Genomic DNA, 27,046 nt, shown 5'->3' with positions numbered 1-27,046 from the left:
GGAACAAGGGTTATGAGAGGTGGCTGAGGGACCTGGGGTTGTAAACTTAGCTATTACACCTTCAAGTCCTGCATTCAGATCATTTATTAAGACATTGAAGAGCACCAACCTTAGAATGGATCCCTGCAGAACCTCATGAGTGCCTACTTGGAATGCTGATGTAACCCCCTTTCACAATGACCCTTTGAGCTTGACCCATCAACCAATTGCTCCCCCTTTGCTTTCTGTGTTTATCCATCTGCGTGCTGGACAGTTTGTTTAGGAGGATAAGTTTGCCAACAACACCAGGCTGAGTGGTGCTGTCGTCACACCAGAAGAGCAGACGTCATCCAGAGGAAAGGAATGCCACTTACAGGGACTGAACAGACTCAAGTTGGGCTGTGTGAACCTCAAGAGGTTCTACAAGGGCAAGGGCAAGGTCTTGCACCTGGGTTGGGGCAATGCCAAGCAAAACACAGGCTGGGTGAAGAATGGATTGAAAGCAGCCCTGAGAAGGACTTCGGGTGCTGAGGAATGAGAAGCTCGGCAGGAGCCGGCAATGTGTGCTCACAGTCCAGAAACCAACCATGTCCTGGGCTACATCCAAAGCAGTGGGACCAGCAGGGCAAGGAGGGGATTGTGCTCCTCTGCTCCACTCTCCTGAGACCCCACCTTTAATCTGTGTCCAGTTCTGGAATTCCCAGCATAAGGCAGCCATGGAACTATTAGAGCAAGGACAGAGGAAGCCATGGAGATGATCCTAGGTCTGCAGCACCTCTGCTATGAGGACAAGCCAAGAGAGTTGGGGTTGTTCAGCCTGGAGAAGGCTCGAGGGAGACCTTAGATCAGCTTCCAGTACTGAAAAGGGCTCCAGGAAAGCTGGGGAGGGGATTTGCCCAAAGGAGTGCAGGGGTAGGATGAGAGGGAACAGCTTTAAATTGGAAAGTGGAAGATTTAGACTGGATATTAGGAAGAAAATCTTCCCAATGAGGGTGGGGAGGCCCTGGCTCAGGTTGCCCAGAGCAGGGGTGGCTGCCCCATGCCTGGAGGTGTTCAAAGCCAGGTTGGATGGGCCTTTGAGCCCCTGATCCAGTGGGAGATAGCCCTGCTCACGTCAGGGTGTGGAACTGGATGGACTTTGAGGTCCCCTCCAATCCAAACCATTCTGTGATTCTATGAAGCCCTCTGGTGACACTGCAATTTCTCCTTCTTCCTTGACTAAGGAAGTAGCAGACAGGGAGATTTCCTTGATTTTGGTTGGTCCTTTCCAACCCAAGCCTTTGTGCGACTCTACGAGGTTCGCGCGAAGCACGCTGGGAGTTGTAGTTTGTCCAGGATGAGCGGCGTTCGCTGCAGCCGGCGCGGGGCATGCTGGGAGTTGTAGTCGCGCGGGGCCCTGTGGGAGTTGTAGTTCGACAGGGGAGAGGTAGTCACATGTGCCGCGCCGAGCACTGGCGTCTGAGCAGGGAGGTGGGTGTTCCCTGGGTCCCGCGCGGTGCATGCCGGGAGATGTAGTCCCACGGGTCCGGCGGAAGGAGCTGACGGGGCTGGGGCGATGCGAGGTCCGGTGCCGTGGGCCGCCCTGGCGCTGCTCCTCGCCGCCCCCGCGGCGGGGCAGCCGCGGCCCAGCGTGGTGCTGGTGGCGAGCGACTCCATGGTGCGGGGGGGAGGGAGGGGAAGGGAGGGGGAGAGGGACGGAGAGAAGGAGCAGAGGGGTAAAAGGATTGAGGAAGAGAAGGGTGAAAGGAGGGAGAGGGACAAGATGGGGAGAGAAAGGTAAAAGGTGGGGTAGAGGAGAAAAAAGGGGAGACGGGGCAAAAAGGGGAGGGAGCAAAGGGGGGGAGTGGGCAAAAGGAGGGCGAGGGAAGGAGAGAAGGGAGAGAGGGGTAAAAGGGCGGGAAGGCGCAAGATGGGGGAAGAAAGGTAAAAGGGCGAAGGGGTAAAAGAGGAGAGGGGGCAGAAAGGAGAGATGGGTGAAAGGGGGGGGAGAGCGGCAAACGGGGTCACTGGTGTAGAAGGAGGGGGTAAAAAGGGGGGAGAGAGTGGTAAAAGGGCGAGAGGGGTAGCGGGGAAGGAGGAGGGGGCAAAGAGGGGAGAGGGAGAAAAGAGGGGAGGGGAGGAGCGGGGAAGGGGCTAAAAGGGGAGAGGGGCACAAAGGGAGAGAGGACAGAAAAGGTAAAGGAAGAGGAGAGAGGAAGAGGGAGGGGGAGGGGCAAGAAAGGGGTAAAAAGGGAGGAGAGGGGTAAATGGAAAGAGGGAGAGGAAGAAGGTATGAGGGGGCAAAGGAGAGGAAGAAGGGATAAGGGCTAAAGGGGAGGAAATGGGGCAAATGGGAGGGGAGGAAGCTAAAAGGGGAGAGAGGTGCAAGGGGAACAAGAGGGGTTGGAGGGGAGGAAGGGAAGAGGGGGGGAAGGGACACAGAGTGGGAGGGGGTCAGAAATGGGGAGGGAGCAGAGGGGGAGGGGAGAGGGAGAAGAAGAAGGGGTAAGAGGGCTAAAACTAGGGGGAGAGGGGTAAAAGGGGAGAGGAGAGGGAGAGAAGAAGCAGAAGAGGGGAGGGGGCAAAGGAGGATGTAAGGGGGAGGGGGGGAAAAGAAGGAGTGTGAGGGGAAAAAGAACAGAAGGGGAGAGGAGCAGAAGAGGGAAGGAGGGAAATGAAGAGGAAAGAGAAGGGGAGAGGCGGAAGAGAGGGAAGAAGGGATAGGGAGGGTAGCAGGGGTGCGGTTGGTGGGACTGGGAAGAGGAGAAAGCAAGAGGGGAGTAAGGAGGTGAGAGGCAGGAATGACCTGGGAGAAGAGGGGACAGTGAGGGAGAGGAGGGGAAGAGGGGGGCAGCCATGGTGAGGAGCTTTCAAAGCATCACGGAATTGCTTGTTTGGAAAAGACCTTTGAGATCATCAAGTCCAACCACACCTGTCCACTGCTAAACCAGATCCCTGAGCACCTCATTCACCGATCTGTTAAACCCTTCTGGGGATGGGGACTCTACCACCTCCCTGGGCAGCCTCCCTCTGCCAGGGCTTCACTACTCTGTTAGTAAAGACATTTTTCTTCATGTCCAATTAGAACCTGCCCTGGTGCAACTTGAGGAGAAGAGACCAGCACCCACATTGGTACAACCTCCTGAGGAGTGGCTGAGGGACCTGGGGCTGTTTAGCCTGGAGAAGTGGAGTCTGGGAGGACACCTCATTGTTCTCTGCAGCTCCCAGAGAGGAGGTTGTAGTGAGGTGGGTGTTGGTCTCTTCTCCCAAGTGACAAGGGATATTATGAGAGGAAATGACCTCAAGTTGCCTGAACCAGGGCAGGTTCAGATTGGACATCTGAAAAAAATGTCTTCACCAAAAGGCTTCTCAGGCCCTGGCCCAGGCTGCCCAGGGAGGTGGTGGAGTCTCCATCCCCGGAGATGTTCAAGGCCAGGTTGGATGGGGTTTGAGCCCCTGATCCAGTGGGAGGTATCCATTGCCCAAGGCAGGAGGTGGAACTGGATGGGCTTTGATGTCCCTTCCAACACGAAGTATTCCATGAGTCTATGAATTAGAGCTACTCAACACTTCATTGTCCATACCTGAGTAGGAGGGGCAAAATTAGAGCGATATAAGTTTGAGTTTAATGAATCTATGAATGAATGCAGCCAATAGTTCAGGATAATGCTGTTTACAAGCTGATTTTCTCCATTTGATTGCAGGATGGACGCTTGACATTTTATCCAGGAAATCAGACTGTGGATTTGCCATCCATAAATTTTATGAAAAGATATGGCACTGTCTTTCTCAACGCCTACACCAATTCTCCGATTTGTTGTCCTTCCCGTGCAGGTAGAATCAAGCAAAATAGCAGATAAATACTTGCACGGGTCAATTTAAATGAGCAGCAATGGTGGGAAATGTCAAGGGGTTGAATTTAGGGGAATTTGGTTTTCATTAAGACCTGGGTTTTTTTTAGTTTCTGTCTGGATTTATGCAGTATTCTCATGTTTGATCTGTTTCTGTTTTCTGTTTTTCATGCTGCTTCTGTTTGTTTTTTTTAATTCTCCTTTTCCATTTACATGTGAGCTCCAAAATCTTTTTGCAAACTTCACTGAAGCATCGACATTTGTTTAAAACCTTCAGGATTTGCAGCAAAACTGCCTATGTGTGTGCTGCAGTACTCAAGCTGTAGTCGGAACTACTCTCCCTTCCCAATCCAAAGTTAATAAATCTCTTTCCTGTTCTCAGGAAAAAGTATTAAATGATAACAGCTGGAAAAATCAGTGGCTGCTAGTGCTGCCTTCCAATGATTTTTATTCCAAACACTTAAGGCCAGATTGGATGGGACTTTGAGCCCCCTGATGCAGTGGGAGGTGTCCCTGCCTATAACAGAGGGTAGAACTGGGTGGGCTTTGAGGTCCCGTCCAACCCAAACCATTCCATGATTCTATGATACTGGAATGGTGGGAAGGAAGACTTTGGGGATGGGGAAAAGGGGAGCATTGCTGTGGTAAGGGGTTGGATTGACATGCCATTTTTGCTCACAGGCATTCCCGTGGCTCATAGAACAGATTAGTTTTGTTTTAGGTCTCCCTTTCACTCTGAGCATCAGGAGAAACAAAGAATTCTCAACAGGCTACAAAGAAGCACAGAAATTCACTGATAAAAACTTAGTTTTTTGCAGTTCTTCCCTTGATTTCATTTCTTCATGCCCTCTTCTATAATAATCTTGCTTTGTTTCCATGGCTGCTACTGAATTAGATTACCTAAAAAGGATAAAGCTGAGGGCATAATAGTATTTATAAAAACAATATGCTCCAGTTCCCTGCTCAAACATGCTTAGCTTTAAGAAAACATTAAAATCTAACTGATATAAGGGGAGATAATGCCCTGGACACGAGTAAATACATGATCGTTTCATCAGGATCTATCTTGCCGTGACATTTTCTTTCTGCAGTAAATAAGAATATTTCCTGGTCTACAGAAAACCTTGATTTAATAATTGTGTAGAGCCTGGAGAGATGAGTCCTTCTATGATTCTGGGCATTATTTTAGTAAACGTTACATGTGTCGATGATGAAAATAAGGTCTGGGAGGCTAATATTTGTATTCCTTGCTTCATCAGTGTGGACTTCTTAGCTCTGAAATAATGAGAAGATTGGTCCCTTCAAGTGTATTGAGCTCACATTTAGAAGAAAGTACAACTTATGTATCAAAAGTCACGTCTCTTTCTTGTTTCTCTAGCTATGTGGAGTGGTCTTTTCACTCATTTGACAGAATCTTGGAATAATTTCAAAGGCCTGGATCCAGATTACGTGACGTGGATGGATCTGATGGAAAAGCATGGCTACCACACGCAGAAGTACGGGAAATTGGACTACACTTCTGGACACCATTCAATAAGGTAATCAAGCGGTTTCTGCTGCTGTGTTTACAGACGGGAGTGGGTAAAACGTGTAACGGTTTGGCAAGTGGTTTCTGCCTGTGACAGAAATGGTAGCAGCTTTAATTTAGAAGAAACTCTGTCAGGAGCCTTGCAGGGGTCTGTCCTGCAGCTTTATGCAGTACCCAACATATACAATGCGTATGCACTTCTGACTGTTATCAAAAGGGAGAGTGGAGCACCTCTGAAAGGTGAATATCTGACTGTGGTTTTGCCCACCATGAACAAAGGTTATTTCTGATGATTGGGATTGCTCCCTAGATGAAATTGATAAACTTTTTTTGCCTTTCCTTGAGACCTCCACAGGACAACCAGGTGATCAGGCCCAGTCAACATGGGTTTATGAATGGCAGATCCTGCCAAACCAACCTGATTTCCTTCTATGACCCCGGGACCCGCTTGATGGACAAGGAAAGGCTGTGGATGTATGATACCTAGGCTTCAGTAAAGCCTTTGACACCGTTTCTCACCATGTTCTGACTGAGAAACCAGCTGCAACTGCCCTGGATCAGAGCACCCTCTGTGGCGTGAAAAACTGTCTGGGTGGTCAGGCCAAAGAGTGGTGGGAATGGAGCTCAGTCCAGCTGGAGGCCGGTCACAAAGGGTGTCCCCAGGGCTCAGTGGTGGATCCTGTCCTGTTCAATATCTTCATCACTGACCTGGATGAAGGCATTGAATGTACTCTTAGTGTATTCATGGATGATGCTAAGCTGGGCAGGAGCATTGACATGTTTCAAGGTGGGGAGGCTCTGCAGAGGGACCTGGACAGGCTGGATCCATGGGCTGAAACCAGCAGGATGAGGTTCAACACGACAAACTGCCAGAACCTGCACTTGAGACACAACAACCCTGTGCAGATCCAGGCTTGGGGAAGAGCAGCTGGAAAGCCCTCTGGAGGAGACAGACCAGGGGTGTTGGTTGACAGTGGCTCAACATGAGCCAGCAGTGGCCCACGTGGCCAAGAAGGCCAACATCATCCTTGCTTGGATCAGGAACAGAGTGGCCAGTGGGAGCAGGGAAGGGATTGTTCCCTTGGCCTCAGCATTGGTGAGGCCACACCTCAAATACATTCTTCCTAATGTCTAATCTAAATCTTCCCCTTTCCAATTTAAAGCCATTCCCCCTTGTCCTATCACTCCAGGCCCTTTTAAAAAGCACCTCCCGAGCTCTCCTGGACCTCCTTTCAGTACTGGAACCTGCACTAAGCTCTCTCTGCAGCCTTCTGTTCTCCAGGCTGAACAACCCTAACTGTCAGCCTGTCCTCATAACAGAGGTACTCCAGCCCTTACGTCATCTCCGTGGCCTCCTCTGGACCTGTTCCAACAGTTCTATAGCCTTCTTCAAAGATAACAGAAAAATACATAGTATTGAAGTTTTTAATTCCTTTTGTCCTAGGCTGTTATTGTACTTTTTCACATGGTGCAAATTTTTGATAGATTTCTTTCTAACTTTCCTTTCAATGAGAATTTGAGCTCTGTTCTTAGCAGAATCTAGCCCTTGTTGTTATTTTAATACATATTGGTAGGGGTTGAGAATAAATGAAAATTAACACATGGTTTATCTGTGTTTCTGTGCGTACACAGGAGGGATTTGGACACAGCAGTTAGCACAGGTTTTAATTTAAACAATGAAAACTTCAAATACAGTTCCTCTTTCAGAGAAAAATGTTCATCTCATTCCTGGTGCAGCATCTGCGTAGACATTTTTAAAACCCTAAGTAGCCAATTAAGTCATCTATAAATAGCATAGGGGATTTATAACAGACATTCCCATTCATTGTGGATATAATTAAAATGTCCTGCTGTGTATTTCTTGTTAAAAAGGAGACAAGCAAAGGGATATAGAACAGTTCAGCTAATGCAGGATGAGTAGTGGTGTGAAGATCAGCTTATTCCAAAGAAACTGATTTGACGGAACACAACAGGCAGCATTAGTGTATCAGAAACTTTGCTTCACAACGTTTTTTCTTTAAACAACACAGAAGCCACTGGTCTCCTGTCCTGTATTTCCTTAATAGAAAGGAATTGCTAACATTTCTCTTGCAAAATTTGTGTCACATAAATTGATTCTGCTTTGTCCAAACCCACTGCAAATAAATACTGCATTGCTAACAGAAACCATCTCAGTAAATAGGGAAGTTTACGTGTCCTAGGCTGCATCCAAAGCAGTGGGACCAGCAGGGGGAGGGAGAGGATTCTGTCCCTCTGCTCCACTCCAGTGAGACTCCATCCTGTGTCCAGTTCTAGGATCCCTAAAAGAAGAAGGAGATGGAACTGTTGGAACAGGTCTGGAAGAGACCACTGAGATGGTGTGAGTGCTGGAGCACCTCTGCTATGAAGACAGGCTGAGAGAATTGGAGTTGTTCAGCCTGGAGAAGAGAAGGCTCTGGGGAGATCTTAGAGCAGCTTCCAGTACTGAAAGGGGCTGGAGGAAAGCTGGGGAGTGGCTCTTGATCAGGGAGTGCAGGGATAGGACGATATGATTCTCTCATTCTATGAGGTTACAATAAATGGGAGAGAAGATTTATAATAAATGAGGAGATTCAGAAGCAAAAAAGTATGGCTAAAGCTTTGCATATAAAGTAGATGCACAATAGCTGTTGATCAATTGAATGACAATTCTCCTATACGTAGAAATTGCAAATAGATTGCAGCTACAAATATAGGGGAAATTCTTCAGGGATCATTAAGTCTTTTGTCTTGGACGAAAGGTGATTAAACCCTTTTCTCCTGAGTATGCATCTTTGTATTTTCAGTAACCGCGTGGAAGCCTGGACTAGGGATGTTGACTTCCTCCTCCGACAAGAAGGGAGACCCATGGTGAATCTTACCAGTGATAGGAAGCGTGTGAGAGTGATGGAAGCAGATTGGCAGAATACAGATAAAGCAGTAAACTGGATAAAGGAAGGAGCCATTAACCTGACTCAACCATTTGTTCTTTACTTGGGACTGAATTTACCACACCCATATCCATCACCCTCCACAGGAGAAAATTTTGGGTCCTCTACATTTTTGACATCTCCCTATTGGCTTGAAAAGGTTTGTGAAAGTGAAATTTAAGCATAAATTTATTTATAACTATGAGCAGTGCTTTATTCCTCATGTGATTTTTGAAATCAGGCACAGCTGTGACATTTGAGTACATGGTAAGGATGTACTTCGGTGAGCTGTTAGATGTTGGTGTGTATCAGAAGCAGCGCGGCCAGCAGGAGCAGGGAAGGGATATTGCCTTGGTCTCGGCACTGGTGAGGCCACATCTCAAATTCTGGATTCAGTTTTGGGTCCCTCACTACAAGAAGGACATTGAGGGGCTGGAGCACATCAGGAGAAGGGGAATGGAGCTGGGAGAGGTTCTGGAGAGCAAGGGTTATTAGAGGCAGTTGAGGGACCCAGGGTTGTTTAGCCTGGAGAAGAGTAGGCTGAGGGGAGACCTCATCACTGTCTACGACTGCCTGAAAGGAGGTTGTTGTGAGTTGGGTGCTGGGCTCTTCTCCCAAGTGACAGGCAATAGGATGAGAGGAAATGGCCTCAAGTTGTGCCACAGCAGGTGCAAATTGGACATCAGGAAAAATATCTTTACTGAAACTTCTCAGGCCCTAGCAGAGGCTGCCCAAGGAGGTGGTGGAGTCCCCATCCCTGGAGGTGTTCAGAAGGGAGGTGAGTTGCTCAAGGATGGTTTAGCAGTGGGCAGGTATGATTGGACTTTTGTCTTTTCCACCCAAGCAATTCTATGATTCTGTGATTCTATGAATTTATTTCTGATTTAAGGCTATGCAAATAGAAGTGAAGAATTTCTCTCTTGTAGGAAAGGGTTTGTTTGCAGCATTCACTGAATCAATAACCAAATTTGAGGTTCAGTGGCTAGAAAGATGTTAAATGGAGAAAATCAAATTGTTGCTATACTTAGCTGTAATTTTTTTTCAGCAACGGTCTTAAGTTCATTATTTATCACAATGTGTGTTGGGATCCTTGTTAGCGATGCTAAATGTGATCATTCTGTAGTGAGAGATTGACTTTTCCTGCAATGTGAACCTAGAATGTGAAGTAGTAACACACAGCAGGTCTCTTTTAACTTCTTTTTATGCTGCTTGTGCTTTTCAATGCTTTTAGAGCACAGAAGAGTTCCGTTATGTCCGTATGTGGAAAGGTAGGGCTAGCACTCACTCTCCCAAAGCAGAAGTATATGTTTTTTCTCTCTGTTATGTGGTCTCTAGGTGCCATTATCAGTCATAAAAACATAAATGGGCTACAACACCATACAAGCATGAAGATTCTCTGCAGGTGAAGAAGTAAGAAATAGGCTTAAAAAGACTTTATGCTTGCTACAAAAAATACCACATGCACAATTTATAGAACTCATTTGGCCTTTTCTACTGGGGAACTGCAAAATCTGTTTATCCAGGTGCAACAAAGATACAAATACTTACAGAAAGTGTAATTTGTGCTTGCAGCCATGTCCTGGGCTGCATCCAAAGCAGCGCAGCCAGCAGGACCAGGGTGAAGGAATTCTGCTCCTCTGCTCTGCTCTCCTGAGACTCCACCTGGAGTCCTGTGTTCAGTTCTGGAATCCCAGACTTGGAACTGTTGGAACAAGTCCTGAGGAGGCCACAGAGATGATATGAGGGCTGGAGCCCCTCTGCTATAAGAACAGGCTGAGAGTTGGAGTTGTTCAGCCTGGAGAAGAGAAGGTCTGCGGGTAGACCTTGAGCAGCTTCTAGTGCTGAAAGGGGCTGCAGGAAAGCTGGGGAGGGTCTTCGTACGAGAGCCTGTAGTGATAGGACAAGGGGGAATGGCTTTAAATTGGAAGGAGGAAGATTTAGATTGGACATTAGGAAGAAATCCATGATGATGAGGGTGGTGAAGCCCTGGCCCAGGTTGCCCAGAAAAGTGGTGGCTGCCCCATCCCTGGAGGACCAGGTTGGATGGGGCTTTCAGCCCCTGATTCAATTGGAGGTGTCCCTTTCCATGGCAGGGGTTAGAACTGGATAGGCTTTAAGTTTCCTTCCAACCCAAACCATTCCTTGATTTATATTTATGAAACGCCATGTTGATAGTCACATGGTCCCCTGTATTTTGCAGTCTTTTCAGGGCATGTGCCTTCTTTCCTAGCTATGAATTACCACGTACAGACAAAGAGATTGTCGCTTGCAAATCCTTAGAACGAGGTTGTACTCTGGTGGTTTCTGTAGGGTTCAGTCTTATGACGGATTATGGATGGAGAGGGACATTTTTTGCTCCCTTTTATCTTCAGCAACTAATAAATACCATTTGACGTGTCTAAAATATGACTTTACATTGCAAGGACCTTCAGCAATAGCAAGATGACTGAAGCAGTTGTGTGCTATTATTTTATCTTGCAGCCTATTTTCTATAGGGCCCCAGGAAACTTAGGGTTTGGTTTGTCTGACTGTTACAAAGCCAGGTTTTATCGCTCTGTGATGGGCACTTCAATTCCTGCTCTGTTAGAGCTGTGTGGATGGCTTGAAACATCTCTAGGTAACAACTCAGGAAGACTTGAACTATTGAAGGAGATGGAACTTGGTGGGTTCTCAGATGTGGTGGCCAAACATACCAGATGGAGAGGCAGATACTATGCATGCAGCTCCCCAGAGAGCTCCAAGTTACCCACGGGGTAAAACAGATTGAGTTCAGGAGGGACTGATGCTTAGATTGTTACACTAATAAACAGGGATGTTATGCTTCAAGAGACAACTTTCATCTGATTGCGGTTTTGGAGCCCCGTGGATAGTGTGTGTCCTGGTTATCTTATCAGGAACCAGTTCTGGCCACATTTTGGGGCCAGCCCAGGAGTTTGAGCTGTGGCTGCAGCCCTAGGAAAGTGCAGCACAGGCACCGGAGTCGCTGTGCCATGAGCTGCTCTTCAGCTCTCTTTGTTAGAGAGGGGGTTTGAGCTAAAAGAGAGCAGCAGGTGAAGTTGCAATTAAAAAACTTAAGTTTTCCATACTGAGATTGTATCTTCTCTGCTTTGCAGTAATTTGCCTACAATATAGAGGTAATTAACACTGTTAAATGCAGCTCTTACTTAAAGGCATGCTTACAAGTGGGATTGCTAAATGTGGATGTCAAAACTTTGAGACTTTAAAGCTGGTACTGCATCACTGGATCTGTGAGCAGGTTTGAATATACAAAATCCAGCATTATTTGTAATTGATCGGCTCCTACTTTGCAGTTTCAAACCTACCTTACACTTAATTATAACGAAATGGATCTGTGGAAACAAATAGAAGTGTCAGAAAACTGGACCCATGTAGTGAAATCATTTTATCAGGACTTGTCATCGATTTTCCTGGAGACCTTCCCAGACTGTGTAAATTCCCACATTGCTCTGTAGGCTCCCGTAACATCCTGGAGAAGAAGGACCTGGGGGGTATTGGTTGACAGCAGCCGAACATGAGCCAGCAGTGGCGCAGGTGGCCAAGAAGGCCAGTGGCATCTTGGCTTGGATCAGCCATGGTGGCCAGCAGGAGCAGGGCAGTGATTATGTCCCCGGACTCAGTGCTGGTGAGGCTGCACATTGAATCTTGGGTTCAGTTTTGGGCCCCTGACTCCAAGCAGGACATTGAGGGGTTGGAGCACGTCCAGAGAAGGGAACAGAGCTGGGGAAGGGGCTGGGGAAGGGTTGTTAGAGGCAGCTGAGGGACCTGGGGCTGCCTAGTCTAGAGAAGAGGAGGCTGAGGGGAGACCTCGTCATTCTCTGCAGCTCCCTGAAAGGTGGTTGTGGTAAGGTGATTGCTGGTCTCTTCTCCCTCGTAGCCAGTAACAGGACAAGGGGAAATGGCCTCAAGATGCACTGAGGAGGTTTAGGTTGGATATTGGGAGAAACTTTTTTACTGAAAGGGTTGTCACGCAGGTGACAGGAGGGTTGGAACTAGATGGTCTTTAAGGTCCCTTCCAACCCTAGGTATTCTATGATTGGTGGAGGCTGCCCAGGAAGGTGGTTGAGTCCCCATCCCTAGAGGTGTTCAGAAGACGAGTAGATGTCATACTTGGGGCCATGGTCTGGTGGCAGACTTAGCAGGGCTGGATTGATGGTTGGACTCGATGATCTTAAAGAACTTTTCCAAATGAAATCATTCTGTGATTCTGTGACCTTTTTGATATTTGTGGTTTATCATTATCCTGTAGGTGATGAGACACCGTGCCAATACTTCTGTACTGACTCTAAAGTACAATTATAGAAGAGTGCTCTGCAATATTTCTCTTAAAAAAATCTGTCAGCTGGTAAAGCAGCTGGCTCCTAGCCTTCATTTCTAGCTGATTTTTATCTCTTCCAAAATGACTGAGTACGTGTGGAAGGAGAGGGCAAGTATGAGGGAGGTGGCTGCACTGTATTATGGATAAGCAGCTGGTGTTTCCTGGACTGCAAATGAACCACTATGAATTTATGCTAAAAAGTTTTAAATGAAATCTGTTTTTTTTTTTTTAAAAAAAAAAAAAGTTTAATTCCCTTGCTAAAGTAATGTTAATTTCCTCTTATTTTTAGGTAGCCTATGAAGCTATTAAAATACCCAAGTGGTCTTCTCTTTCAGAGATGCATCCAGTAGACTATTACTCGTCTTACACCAAGAATTGCACAGGAGAGTTTACACAGCAAGAAGTAAGAAATATCAGAGCGTTTTATTATGCCATGTGTGCCGAGACAGATGCCATGCTGGGTAGGTAATGCTTTGCCATGCAGGGTTTTTTTTGTTCTGTCTTTTTTAAGAAAAAGAATCTCCTGGATAAAAGAAACAGAGTTCAGATCTGGGAGTAAGGCACGTGGATGTTTAATCAGTCTATGTGATAAATACATTGCTTAGGGATATGATTTAGTAGTGGACAGGTACAGTTCAACTTGATGATCTTCAAAGGTCTTTTCCAACCTAATGATTTTATGATTCTGTGATGACGTTTTAAGCCAATTGCGAAGTGAATTCAGAGCACTCTGAAAAGAAATCACAGCCATCAGTCAGAGACTCCGTGAAAACCCAGTACCTGCAGTGAAACCGTTGCTTGACCTGTGTACAAAGGGAGCCAAATACTCTTTGATTGAGTGCAAATTGAAATAATGGAAACAACTGTGAAGGGGACAAAAGCTGGAAGGAAAGATAAATTTTAGGGCATAAGCAGTTTCCTTGGGGGCTGATTTCAAACAAATGGACTGGATGACAGTGATGACATCCTGAGCAGGTGACAGATTGAGCAGTGAGGTTACCTTTGGAGGGCCCCTTAGCAGCATATTATTGAAAATTAAGAAACACAAAGAAGAAAAAACTAATTGCGTACACAGAATTATTCCTAGTTTGCAGTGGGGTCTACATGCAACCACCCAATGGCTGGAACTGCGTGATCTTTAAGGTCCCTTCCAACCCAACTTATTCTTTATGATTCTGTCATAAAAATTGTAATGCAAATTGGTCTTCATTTACAGTGTTCTATTTCTTAATTTGAAATGTGACCATAAAAGAATAAGAATTCCTTGTCTTCCAGTATGAAAGTCATGAATAAATGAGCTGATCTCTTTAGAATCTTTAAAATAATAAAGTACTTTAAAAGACATAGAATTATTCTTTACATTTTATGAAAAAAAAGAGACCATAGAATCATGGAACTGTTTGGGCTGGAAAGGACCTCGAAGCCCATCTAATTCCACCCTCTGCCATGGGTAGGGACACCTCCCACTGCACCAGGGGCTCCAAGCCCCATCCAACCTGGCCTTGAACACCTCCAGGGATGGGGCAGCCACAACTTCTCTGGGCAACCTGGGCCAGGGCCTCACCATCCTCATCGTCAAGCATTTTTCCTTATGTCCAATCTAATTTTCCCCCTTCCAATTCAAAGCTGTTTCCTCTCGTCCTATCGCTCCTGGCCCTTGGAAAAAGCCCCTCCCTAGTTTTTCTGGAACCCCTTTCAGTACTGGAAGCTGGTGTAAGATCTCCCCACAGCCTTCTCTTCTCTAGGCTGAACAGCCCCAACTCTCTCAGCCTGGAACCAGATGTTTTAGGGAATTAAGGTGTTGCAAAGTCTCTGCGCTGGGGTTTGATTTGGTAATGTATTCTACGTTCTTAACTGAACTGTGTAAGCAAGAATCATCTTCTTTTCTTAATGTTAAAGATGCATACTTTGTTTTGTTAAGACTTCGTTGATCTCAACCCTGTCTTCATTGCACCAGTGCACAGGCAGGGAGCTCCAGTGGGGATCTGGGCACAGGGAGGAGACAATTCCGCTGATGATGTGTAATGTGGATTTTGCTGAGAGTCTTTCACCCTAAATGCTGTGTCAGGGTTCCTGCTGTTGAAATAACTATTAGTTACACTAGGAATTAATCAAAAGTGATGACGGCAAAAATATAGCTTTGTCCTGTGGTGCATCTGTGTGTTTTGGAATGTTTATGGTTGTTGTTCCGTGCCCTCCACTCTTCGTTGCAATCCAAACCACTGCAACTCACTAGTGACTATTCGTTATTCTGGACTGAATGTTTTGGGCTCTGCCTCCTGTGGCAGAGAGGGGAGATTCCAGCCCTCCATCTAGGATTCCTCAGGGTCTGTGTGCTGCTTTTTTGATAAGAATATTTTGAAGGTATATTTTTCACTATGTTTTTCTTGTTGCAGGTGAGATTATTTCAGCTCTCAGAGATACTGGGCTGCTTAAGAAAACAGTTGTCATATTCACTGCAGATCATGGAGAACTTGCTATGGAGCATCGGCAGTTCTACAAAATGAGCATGTATGAAGGAAGTTCCCATGTCCCTCTTCTAGTTATGGGGCCAGGTATGAAAGAGCAGCAGCAAGTACCACATCTGGTGTCTCTCGTGGATATATATCCTACGATGCTTGGTGAGTTTAGCCATTTCAAATCAATTTATTTTTCCCCCAGTTACTGTTATTGTTGTGCATTTGTATTATAATCAATATTACATCTCCACTTAGTGAGGTAATCATAGAATTACCATAGATTCCCTAGGTTGGGGAAGACCTTTGAGATCACTAAGTCCAACCATCCCTGTCCACTACTAAATCATATTGCCAAGCCCCTCATCTACCTGTCTTTTAAACACCTCCAGGGATGGAGACTTCACCACTTCCCCAGACAGCCTCTGCCAGGGCCTGAGAATCTGTTCAGTGAAGACGTTTTTCCTGATGTCCAGTCTGAACCTCAGCTCGTGCAGCTTGAGGCTATTCCCTCTCTCTCTGTCATTTGTCATCTGGGAGAAGAGACCAACACCCAGCTCACCACAACCTCCTTTCAGGGAGCTGTAGACAGTGATGAGGTCTCCCCTGCTTATGGACTCGATTCAAAATGCAAATCACAGAATGGTTTGGGTCAGAAGGGACGTCAAAGCCCATCCAGTTCCACCACCTGCCATGGGCAGGGACACCTCCAACTGGATTAGGGGCTCAAAGCCCCATCCAACCTAGCCTTGAACACCTCCAGGGATGGGGCAGCCACCAGTTCTCTGGGCAGGCTGGGCCAGGGCCTCACCACCCTCATTTGGAAGAATTTCTTCCTAATGTCTCATCTAAATCTTCCCCTTGGGAAATTCTGAAATTTAGGCTTTTTTAATCATGGTAACTGCAGCAGCATTTTGGCTTTTTGTCTCTTTGCTTAGACATAGCCAGAATTCCTGTGCCGCAAAACCTCAGTGGATATTCTCTTCTACCGCTGCTCTGTAGCAAGGCTGAGAATGAAGTCTCACCCAGTCGGCCTCGGCCTTCATGGGTGTTGAGTGAGTTCCACGGGTGCAATGTGAATTCTTCTACATACATGCTTCGAACAGGCAAATGGAAATATATCACGTACTCAGATGGCCAGTCCATTCTCCCACAGCTGTTTGGTATGTTACACCTTCTCTCTCCTAACCAATTAATTTACTGCAGTGCTAATTGGTTCTTAACTGACTCTTTGTTTGTTCCAGACCTTTCTGCTGATCCAGATGAGCTAACAAATGTTGCCATAAAATTCCCAGTAGTCGTACATTCCTTGGACAAAATACTCCACTCTATAGTGAATTACCCGAAGGTTTCTTCTTCTGTGCAGGAATACAACAAGAGACAGTTTATCAGCTGGAAACAAAGTTTGGGTCAGAATTACTCAAATGTTATTGCCCACCTTAGGTGGCATCAAGACTGGTTAAAGGACCCAAAAAAATATGAGAGTGCGATTGACAGGTGGCTTAGTAGAAGTAAGTAAACAAAACCAACGTACGTTTAATACGACTGGGGATATGAAACGTTCTGCATGACATTATGCTGTACTTCAAGTGTTGGAATTCTTGTCTTATATAAAGCTATTGAAGGCAAAGATGCCCAAACAATTACCGCTTTGTGTTAAAGAGCCAAAAGCATTTTATATAACCAGCCAGCACAACCGATCTTGATTTTTACACGTTAAATTCTGTAAGAGTCAAATATGCATAGAAAGGATAGGACGTAAGAACTAATTCTGTGTATGGAATACTTAACTGTTTGCCAAAATGCTATAGGGCTTAGAATATAATCAGGAAGTTAACAACCAATATTGGTCTGTATGTATCATAGACACATAGAATTGTTTCATTGAGAAAGACCTTTGTGATCATTGAGTCCTGCTCTTCTCCAGACTAATCAGCCCCAGGTCCCTCAGCCGCCTCTCATAATCCTCTCAAGCCCCTTCCCCAGCTCTGTTCACTTCTCCTGACGTGCTCCAGCCCCTAAATGTCCTTGAAGCAAGGGGCCCAAAACTAAACCCAGAATTCAAGGTGGGCTTCACCAGTGCTGAGTCCAGGGGCACAATCCCTTCCCTGCTCCTGCTGGCAAACAGATGCAGTTTATTCAAGTACTTACTGTGCCAGCATTCATTTTTACATGATTGATGCCCGGATCTTTTCAAGATCTGCCTTCTCATCTTTTACTTTTGGATCTGGAACTTAAACCACTCCTTGCTTCATAATATACCTCATTGAATGTGTGTGCAAGTGAAGAGGAATCTGGTCTCTGGTCACTGTTGGGAATTAAAAAAGACCACACCAAACCAGTCCCTTTGACCGAAACCTGGGAGCAGAGCAGTTCTCTGAATAGTGATAGTGTAGTTTGCATAGTGCAGATTGGAATCCATCTTGGTTGTCTGGTTGGGTTCTGCGGGTGAATGTTCTAACATGCGTCAGCAAGTGGAGAATTGGAACCTGAGATGCATACAAAGGAGGTGCAAGTGAGGCTTGCAGAAAATTTAACAGAAAAATGCTGGTTTATGTTTTTCCAGGAATGTAATTAAAAAATGAAGGAGTTTCGGAAGAAGGTATGGTTTAGCTCAAACTCCTCTGCTTAAGGAAAAATGTAATCGTAGCAGCATTTACACCTGTTTGTTCTTGAACACAGTTGGTGCTGCTATAGTAACAGGGCAGTATGACATTATACTTTTTACTTAAGTATTTTCTGTAATGAAACACTCAGCAGTAGCAGTAAGCTAGTGAAAATAAACATGAAAAAATCCTGCATTTTCTGATGGTGAAGCACTCCACATGTGTTTGTAAACAACTTGCCACTTTGTGAACTAGGTACATACTTATAAGTGTTTTGGCTATTTTGTATTTTTGTATCTATAGAACATTAACGCTGACCTTTTCCTGCTTACTCCTACAGCAGAATTTTTTCCTTTCTTAAGATTTTGTAGACAAGGAACAAATTAATAATTAATAAACCCCTTCAAACACTGTGGTGTATGTTCTTATAATTCCAGCTAAAATTGTTACAGATCATAGAATCATAGAGCCATGGAACAGTTTGGGTTGGAAGGGACCTCAAAGGACATCCAACTCCAATGCCCTGCCATGGGCAGGGACACCTCCCACTGGATCAGAGGCTCAAGGCCCCATCCAGCCTGGCCTTGAACACCTCCAGGGATGAGGCAGCCACGGCTTCTCTGCGCAACCTGGACCAGGGCCTCACCACCCTCATTTGGAAGAATTTCTTCCTAATGTCTCATCTAAATCTTCCCCCTCATCCTATTAGTCCAGGCCATTGTAAAAAGTCCTTCCCCAGCTGTTCTTGAGCCCCTTTCAGCACTGGAAGTTGCTCTAAGGTCTCCCCACAGCCTTCTCTTCTCCAGGCTAAACAACGCCAAATCTCTCAGCTTGGTTTCATAGAGGAGACGCTCCAGCCTTTACATCATCAATGTGGCCTACTCTGGAACTGTTCCAACTGTTCCATGTCCTTCCTGTACTGAGGACTCCAGAAATAAATCCAGAATTCCAGGTGGAGTCTCAGCAGAGGGGAGCAGAGTGGCAGAATCCCCTCCCTCGCGCTCCTGGTCCCACTGCTTTGGATGGAGCTCAAGACACGGGTGTTTTCTGGGCTTTGAGCACATGTTGCTAGCTTGTGTTGAGCTTCTCATTTCCAGCACCCCAAATCCTTCTCCTCAGGGCTGCTCTCAATTATTTTGTCCCCTCTATTGAAACCATGGATCGCCTCAACCCAGGTGCAGGACCTTGCCCTTGGTCTTGTTGAACCTCTTGAGGTTCACACAGCCCCACTTCTCCAAGCTGTCCTGGTCCCACTGGATGTCATTCCATCCTTCTGGTCGTGATAGTGATGAAATAATATAAACAAAGAACGGGGTGATGTAAAGCGGCTGCATAAGTAGAGAAAGTAGATGTATTGTTATGAAGGCTCATTCAGCGGCAAAAAGAACAAATAAGTCAGTCACTTTCCAGAGGTCTGGACAGGACACAGTGATTGTACAAAACACAGTGAAATGAACTTACAGTGAACTGGATACGTTTTCTGTGTGTGCTTGTTTTTAATGACTGAGTGCTTAAAGAAGTTACCTGTGAAGGTTGTATTTCTTTCAGCTCTGCCGACACAGTGCTCTTTGAAGTCATGCTTTTAAGATGTCCTTCCTTGTAAGTCTTAGGCTTCCAGAAGTGCAGTTTGTGATGCTCTCTGAAATGGGAAAACAAATGGGAAAAACAAACGTCTTACCATAATTCCTTGCAACTTGTTGATTCACAGGGTGTCCAAGGAAACCCAGTGTAGGGCAGGTTCCAAGGTGATGCAGGAAACACCAGGAATGTGCCAGCTCACGAAGCAGAGCCACAGAGTCAGGTTGTCACCAATAGCAGGTTGTGATCAAATCCCCAGTCATTGTGTCTCTTCTGGTACTTCTTCTCCTATCTAGTCTTCTTCAACTTCATAGTGGCCTTCCAGTACCGGAAGGGGCTCCAGGAAAGCTGGGGAGGGGCTTTTTCCAAGGGCATGGAGTGATGGGACGAGGGGGCTGGCTTTAAATTGGAAGTGGGAGTATTTAGATGAGGTGTTAGGAAGAAATTCTTCCCGATGAGGGTGATGAAGTGGGAGGTGTTCCTGCCCATGACAGGGGGTGGAACTGGATGGGCTTTGAGGTCACTTCCAGACCAAAACCATTCTATGTTTCTATGATTCATGAAATGGTTATTTAAAAAGAAAATATAAAAGCTAGGCTTTGACCCTTGCAAGGTGTTGTTTGCGACCCTTTGTTCTGAAGAGCTGGAAAGAGAGAAGGGAAAAGCTTGCTGATGCCTTTCTGCCTCACCTGCAGTAAACAATTTGCCTGTGTTTGTAGAGAAGTAAGCTGACTTAAGTCCAAAACAGATGAGTTTAACAGTGTGGTCATGTTTCATTACTCTTAGTTCTGCTAATGCATCTACATTAGTGCAACACAAATGGAATGAGGTTTGCAAGATGTGAGGCTGGCCGGGCTAAGAGAGGAAAAGATCCATTTCTCAGACACACAGAGGAAGTTTTGACTTTGAACAGACACTGAAGTGGAAGGGAAAAGGGGCAGGATGGAACACCAGTAAGTTTAAACGCATTTTTAGATGCAGCCAGGTCAGCGCAGCCTCTTGAGGTTTACCTGAGACAGCAAAGCACCTGCCCTGATCAACTGAACCTTTCTTACCGTCAGGTGAGGAGGAACCACCAACCTGGTAAGCAAAATAGGAATTATTCTTTAAATACAATGTCCTAGTTGTCACCAGAGAGGTAAGAGACTGCTGCTGTGAATTTGGCAGCAAATCACATGAAAATAATCATCTGCTGCCTTTGTTGGGATAATCAGACTAGTCAGTAATTAAAAATTAGTGGGGAAATGCAGACTGTGACTGCACTTGGGCAGCAGCCGAACTGATCTTGTGTTAACCAAGCTATGGAAGTGCAGTAAGGGTAAAATCACCGTACGTTAGGTTCACAACTGGCTAAAATCAAATTTAAAAGTGGGAAGGCTGATCAAATAATGTCTGCAAGAACTCATAGAATCACTTGGTTGGAAAAGACCTTTGAGATCATCAAATCCACCCATACCTATCCACTACTAAACCAGATCCCTAAGCACCTCATCCACTCATCTTTTAAACACCTCCAGGGATGGGGACTCCACCACTGCCCTGGGCAGAATGCCTGAGAACCCTTTCTGTAGAGAAATTCGATGTGTTACTGTTCTTTTTTAATAGGTCATTTGAATGCAGGAGGATGCACCTTTTTTTTCTTTATTAAACGTGAGAAAATGCATGCTGGGACAGCTATCAGCGCTTCTGAGGTTAGGCTGAAATTCAAAGTAGCCTTGATTAGCTGGGAAGATGATCTGAAATCAATCAGATAAAATTCATCATGGATAAGTTAAAGGTAAAAAATAAAGGCGGGAAATATTAAATGATAAAGAACAAACCATCTAGACTGCAACTCAGCAGAGAAAATAAAGACACACATGCTTGGAGAGTAGAGAACCAGAGGCAAAGTGTGACTCAACAGCATGCTGTGGTGATGAAGGAGAAGAGAGATGTTCTAGGGTGATTGAAGAAGTGTTATATGTTAGGCATGAGAGGCAATTATTTAATTTGTCTTAGCAATAGTGAATCCTCGGGATATTGTCTCTGCTTCATGGCTGTGATCTCTAAGAAGAATGTAAACAAATGAGAGAATTAGGGGGAAAATAATATAAATCATAGCATCATAGAATTGTGGGATGGTTTGGGTTGAAAGAGACCTCAAAGCCCATCCAGTTCCAACCCCTGCCATGGGCAGGGACACCTCCCACTGGATTAGGGGCTCTAAGCTCCATCCAGCCTGGCCTTGAACACCCCCAGGGATGGGGCAGCCACCACTGCTCTGGGCAGCCTGGGCCAGGGACACCCCACCAGCATCAGGAAGGATTTCTTCCAAAGATCTCATCTCAATCTCCCGTTTCAGCTTAAAACGGTTCCCCCTTGTCCTCTCCCTTCACTCCCTGATCAAGAGCATCTCCCTAGCTTTCTTGGAGCCCCTTTACATACTGGAAACAGCTCTAAGGTGTCCCCACAGTCTTCTCCAGTATGAACAACCCCAACCTTCTGAGCCTGTCCTCATATGAGAGGTTCTCCAGCCTCACATTATCTCTGTGGCCTCCCCTGAACCTGTTCCCACAGTTGCATCTCTGTCTGATGTTGGGGATTCCAGAACTGTACACAAGGCTATGGGTGGGATCTCACGAGAGCAGAGCAGGGGGGCAGAATCCCCTCCCTCGTCCTGCTGGCGACTGCTTTGAATGCAGCCCAAGACACAGCTGGTTTCTGGGCTGTGAGCACACGTTGGCGGCTCACATCAAGCTTCTTCTCCCCCAGCACTCGAAAGTCCTTCTTCTCAGGGCTGCACTCAATCATATCATCCCCCAGCCTGTACTGAAACCATGGGTCACCCCAACCCAAGTGTAGGACCTTGCCTTGGCCTTGTTGAGCCTCATGAAGTTCACACAGCCCTGCTTCTCCAACTTGTCCAGGTCTCTCTGGGTGAGAACTGCTGAGGGTGCACTCGATCTTGCTGTTAGTATCATCAATGAAGTCGTTAACTAAAGCTGGTCACAGTACAGACCCCTGAGGGGCACAAGTTGTCATGGTTCTCCATCTCAACATCAAGCTGTTGAACACTTCCCTCTCAATGTGAGCATCCAACCAATTCCTTACCCAGCGAACAGTCCACCCACCAAATCCCTGTCTCTCTAGCTTAGAGAGAAGTGTGTTGTGGGGGACTGTGCCAAAGGCTTTACAGAAGTACAGACAGATCACATCCATTGCTTTTCCCATCCATTCTTTTTCAAAAAGGAGTGGGGCAGAGTGAGGAGTGAGGTCAGCAGCCATCCCAGTGCCTCCATCCTGTGGGCGGCTGCCCCCTGCACGCCGCTTGCAGCACCACCCTGTTCCTTTTCCTCCAGTGGGACAGGACAGAGCAGAGGGGAGCCAGGAATGGAGAAGTTGAGGCTGAGGAAGGGGAAAAGGTCCTCCACGGTTGTGCCCACCCCATGGGACAGCCGCTGATACTGAGCCCGTGCTTTCTGGTGGTGGTGCAGCACTCCCTGCAGGAATGTGTTGGGGCTAGGGACCAACCCCCAGCACAGGCACCAGCACTTTAGAGCATATTCTGCTGGTGTTCTCGAACTCCTATGCAGATCAGTGTCAGTGGGCATCTTCCCCCAGCAGTCCTCTCCTCGGCACTGGCAAGCATCTTCTGCCAGTGGTTCTCATCTTCTCACAGTTGTTCGCTCCCCTGGCACTGGTGGGCATCTTCCCCTGGTGTTTCCTAGCCCTCATACAGCCCAGCACTGACAGCCATCTTCCCCCAGCTGTCTGCTCTGTTGGCATGGGTGGGCATTGTTCCCTGGCTGTCCACACCCCCACCATCTGGTACTGGCAAGCATCTTGCTATGATGTTCTTCATCCCTGATACTGATGGCGCTGATGAGCATCTTCCCCCAGCAGTCCTCATCCACTACCACCTGGCAGCAGAGGGCATCTTCTCATGATGGACTTCAACCCCTAGATGCTCTGATGGGCATCTTCCCCTCAGCTGTTCTCATTCTCCACACCATCTGGCACCAGTGAGCATCTTCCCAGTAGTCCTCATCGCCCACCACCCAGTACTGATTGGTATCTTCCCTGCCTCCACCTTTATACAGCCCAGCACCAGCAGGTATCTTCCCCTCACAGTCTGCTCCTCCAGTAGCAGCAGGCATCTTCTCCCTGATGTTCCTCAACTTCTCTAATGCCCGGCACTTCCCCTTGTGGTCATTTCCTCTGGTGTTGTTGGGTTTCTTCCCCTGGCACTCCGCTAACCTGGGACCAGCGGGCATCTTTCCCGATGTTCCTCATCCCCTGTCCTGCTGACACTGGTGGGCGTTTTCCACTGATATTCGCTAACCCCTCTACAGCTCAGCACCAGTGGGCATCTTGCCTTGGTGGTCCTCTGCCCTGGCACCAGTGGGCATGTTCTTCATGACCTTCCTTGTCCCCAATCCCACCAGCGGTGGCAGGCATCTTCCCTAACTTCTATGGAGCCCTGCACCAGCAGGCATCTTCCCTCAGCCTCCTTCACCCAGCATCTTCCCAGTAGCCTCTTCCTGGTGTCTTTCAGTATCACAGCCCCTGTGGAGTGGTGCCACTGCTCAGCAGGCCAGTGCAGCATCTTCTGAGCAGTGGATGATGAGGGAAGCTTGTTCTGGTGTCCACAAACAGTGGTTGGGACCTGGGGGCTATTCACCCCAAGACTCATCTCTTTAGGGCACACCAGGACCATGCACTGCATGGTGGGGATTTGTTTCCCTTTCCTGAAAGTAGGAAAAGGAGTTAAAGCAGGGTACAGTGACTTACTGTGACTCACAAACCCAGGTGTGTTTCTGGTGGGAAAACACATCCTTTTGTTGCTTCCAAACCCCTAGGACTGTCATTCCCACTAGATGACCCTTGGCTGCAGGGACATCTCCATCCAGCACCATGTGCAGAGACTCTGAACACATCAAAGAGCCAAACTCTTAAGAAAATATTGGAAGAATCTAACAGGAAATCAACTTAAAGTGTGTGTTTATGGGAATAACATTTTCTCTTTCTGAATTACATATTTTTTCTTCCATAGACAAGGAAAAATCTGTGGAAAAAAACCCTGTAGTAGCTGGTTTATAGCTCAGGATTCTTTTATGGGACTCAGGAATGTTATGTGGGCAGCTGTGCTCCATGTCCTGTTTGAACGGCTGGTTTTTAACATAGTCATCAACACAGGAGCAAGGATAACTGCTTATTATTTCACCTCAGAGTGGGCTGAGAGCTCAGTTCTCAGTGGACTGTGAGAGGGCAGGCAAAGCGCATTTTTCATGTGCTTTGATGGACAGGTGATGCCCACCAGCTCAGACACTCCTGATCCATGGAGAAATGCCCTGACTATGCTGTTTAAAGAATGTGAGGAGAAAGCAGGTCTTACCTCATCTGGTTCCCGCTATGGAGACAGCATCACAGAATCACAGAATCCCGAGGTTGGAAAAGACCTTTGAGATCATCAAGTCCAGCCATCCCTGTCCACTACTAAACCACATCCCTGAGCACTTCACCTGCCTGTCTTTTCAACCCTTCCAGTGATGGGGACTCCACCACCTCCCTGGGCAGCCTCTAAGAACCCTTTCCATGAAAAAGTTTTTCCTAATGTCCAATTTGAACCTGCCCTGCTGCAGTTTGAGGTAATTTCCTGTTGTCCTATCACCTATCACTTGGGAGAAGAGACCGACATCCATCTCACTACAATCTCTTTTCAGGCAATTGCAGACAGTGGTGAAGTCTCCCCACAGCTTTCTCTTCTCCAGGCTAAACAACCCCAGGTCCCTCAGCCACTCCTCATTGTCCAGGCAGCACCACTCCAGGGCCTGAGATGAAAGAGGAGAAGGCGAGGTAGGGTGAAAACTGCCTCAGGGGTCTATTGACCTTCCCTCAAGCTGGGTCCTGTCCCAGTCTCAGAGGACTCTAGGCAAGAACCTGCTGCCTCCATTGTGGTTTTCACTGCCTCCTGGGCTGCTTTGGGTTGAAATCTCTTATCTTCTGTTCGTGCTTTGCAGGTACACATCAACTTAATGGATGAGAAGGTAGCCAATGATAGGCTGACAGTAAGAGGATCTAGTCTTTCTTGCTGAAGAGTCCTTATATATTCTTTTCTAAAGGAAGAAACTGTTCTGCCACCATGTGTTTAACAAACTCAGTATTAACAAGCGTACATTGCCTTGAGGATTTTCTTCTGGAAAACCCAGAGGTGCCAAGGCAGTCCCAGTCTGCAGATGGTTGTAGATAAACATGCAAGTCTTGATGGCAAAATGAAGCCGCTGGGGTTCACTGCCCTGTAGGGTCCACAACATGCTGGCAATCTGAGACAGGTTACAGACTGGAGTCCTGGATAATTTTGGAAACCGAGGCTGGCTGTAGAAAAGCCCTCACGAAAAGGACTGGAGGTTTGGTGCCAGTTTTAGGACTGGAAAGGATGTAATGCCAGGGGAGGCTTAGGTTGAACATTAGGAGAAGGTTCTTCCCCCCCGAGGTTGATGGAGCACTGGAACAGCTCCCAGGGAAGCAGTCACCAAGCCTGACAGTATTCCAGTAGTGTTTGCACATCAACCTTAGCCCCATGGTGTGAACATTGGGGTGTCCTGTGCAGGGACGGGAGATGGATTTGATGCTCCTTGTTGGTTCCTTCCAACTCAGAGGATTCTGTGATTCTATGATTCCGTGATATTATATACAGATGTTCATATGTGTCTGTATTTCTATATGTATACATGTATAGATATATAATTTTTTGGGGGGTGGGGGCTTCATAATAATGTTTGTAACTACATCCTTTTGCATTTAAAGACTTTGGCTAATTTGAGAAGCTTATGTTCACAGTCAACCAAAACAGGATGGTAAAAAACTGGGGAATTGCTTCTCTGCTTTTTTTTGTCAGTTTGCTACATGCTATGCCTATTTTCTAAAGAAAATATGTAAATAAATGTATTTCTATATAAATATGTTTCTATATAAGCATAGAAATATATTTCTGTATTTCTATACATCCATATTTCTATGCTTCTTTATTTCTATATTTCTATAATTTGATGCTTTTATACTTCTATATAAATATATAAATACATAAATATATAAATGCATAAATATATAAATACATAAATATATAAATATATAAATAAGCATGACTGCCTTGCTGGGTGGTCCTGTGAGCCTGACAGTGACGTTTCACTTTCTGTGTAAGGCTGGGTGGGATTTCCTGCGAACTGCAAAGCTGAGAGTCAGTCCCTTATAGCTGATCGTGTGCAAATTAGATAACAACTGGCCTTCAAAACACCATGCTTATTTGCACCAGTCTTCCTGGTGTAACGGTTTGTTAGGAAACAAGCAGTTGCTGGCCCCAAACATGTCATGCAGCATAGGTTTTCAGAGAATCACAGAATCAAAGAATTACTTGGATGGAAAAGACCTTTGAGACCATCAAGTTCAACTGTACCTGTCCACTACTAAATCATATCTCTGAGCACCTCATCTACCCATCTGTTAACACCTCCAGGGATGGGGACTCCACCACCTCCCTGGGCAGCTTCTGCCAGGGCTTGAGAACACTTTGGGTGAAGAAGTTTTTCCTGCTGTCCAATTTGAACCTGCCCTGGCACAGCTTAAGGCCATTTCCTCTCCTCCCATCACCCAGCACCCACCTCACTACAACCTCCTTTCAGGCAGTTGTAGACAGTGATGAGGTCTCCCCTCATCCTCCTTTTCTCCAGGCTAAACCACCCCAGTTCCCTCGGTGTGGTGTCCTGGGGGGTGAGGTGGCAGGAGGAACCCCCAGCTCTCTTCTGTTATCAGGTCAGCTCCAGAGTGTCC

The 27,046-nt window shown here is 46.4% G+C and overlaps 1 protein-coding gene and 1 long non-coding RNA gene across 3 annotated transcripts; one reads left to right on the top strand and one right to left on the bottom strand.

The window, feature by feature from the left end:
* The first annotated feature begins 1,476 nt into the window (after positions 1-1,476).
* Positions 1,477-19,097, top strand: ARSK (arylsulfatase family member K). The gene is made up of 8 exons (XM_009562976.2): positions 1,477-1,636; positions 3,663-3,792; positions 5,188-5,347; positions 8,142-8,424; positions 12,890-13,061; positions 14,997-15,221; positions 15,995-16,219; positions 16,301-19,097. Exons 1-8 carry the CDS (start codon positions 1,535-1,537, stop codon positions 16,573-16,575), a joined length of 1,572 nt encoding a protein of 523 aa, XP_009561271.2. The 5' UTR covers positions 1,477-1,534; the 3' UTR covers positions 16,576-19,097.
* LOC128850422 (uncharacterized) lies at positions 5,694-27,031 on the bottom strand. 2 transcript variants are annotated; one of them, XR_008447849.1, is made up of 3 exons: positions 26,878-27,030; positions 19,187-19,301; positions 5,694-7,637 (listed from the first exon to the last, which is right to left on the bottom strand). It is a non-coding gene; the product is annotated as an uncharacterized LOC128850422 (long non-coding RNA). The 2 variants fall into 2 exon arrangements; XR_008447850.1 differs by lacking the exon at positions 5,694-7,637 and adding an exon at positions 13,068-13,330 and having other exon boundaries at positions 26,878-27,031.
* Between the last annotated feature and the right edge of the window lie 15 nt (positions 27,032-27,046).

Source organism: Cuculus canorus, chromosome Z (assembly GCF_017976375.1).
Source record: "Cuculus canorus isolate bCucCan1 chromosome Z, bCucCan1.pri, whole genome shotgun sequence".
NCBI lineage: Eukaryota > Metazoa > Chordata > Aves > Cuculiformes > Cuculidae > Cuculus > Cuculus canorus.
This window is presented reverse-complemented; position numbering and strand designations above follow the sequence as displayed.

Bases quoted from the DNA above. Each gene is read 5' to 3' on its own strand.
- ARSK (XM_009562976.2), top strand. From the start codon at position 1,535: ATGCGAGGTCCGGTGCCGTGGGCCGCCCTGGCGCTGCTCCTCGCCGCC. The intron at 3,793-5,187 runs GTAGAATCAAGC...TTGTTTCTCTAG, and splicing joins TTGTTGTCCTTCCCGTGCAG to CTATGTGGAGTGGTCTTTTC. The intron at 8,425-12,889 runs GTTTGTGAAAGT...TCTTATTTTTAG, and splicing joins CTCCCTATTGGCTTGAAAAG to GTAGCCTATGAAGCTATTAA.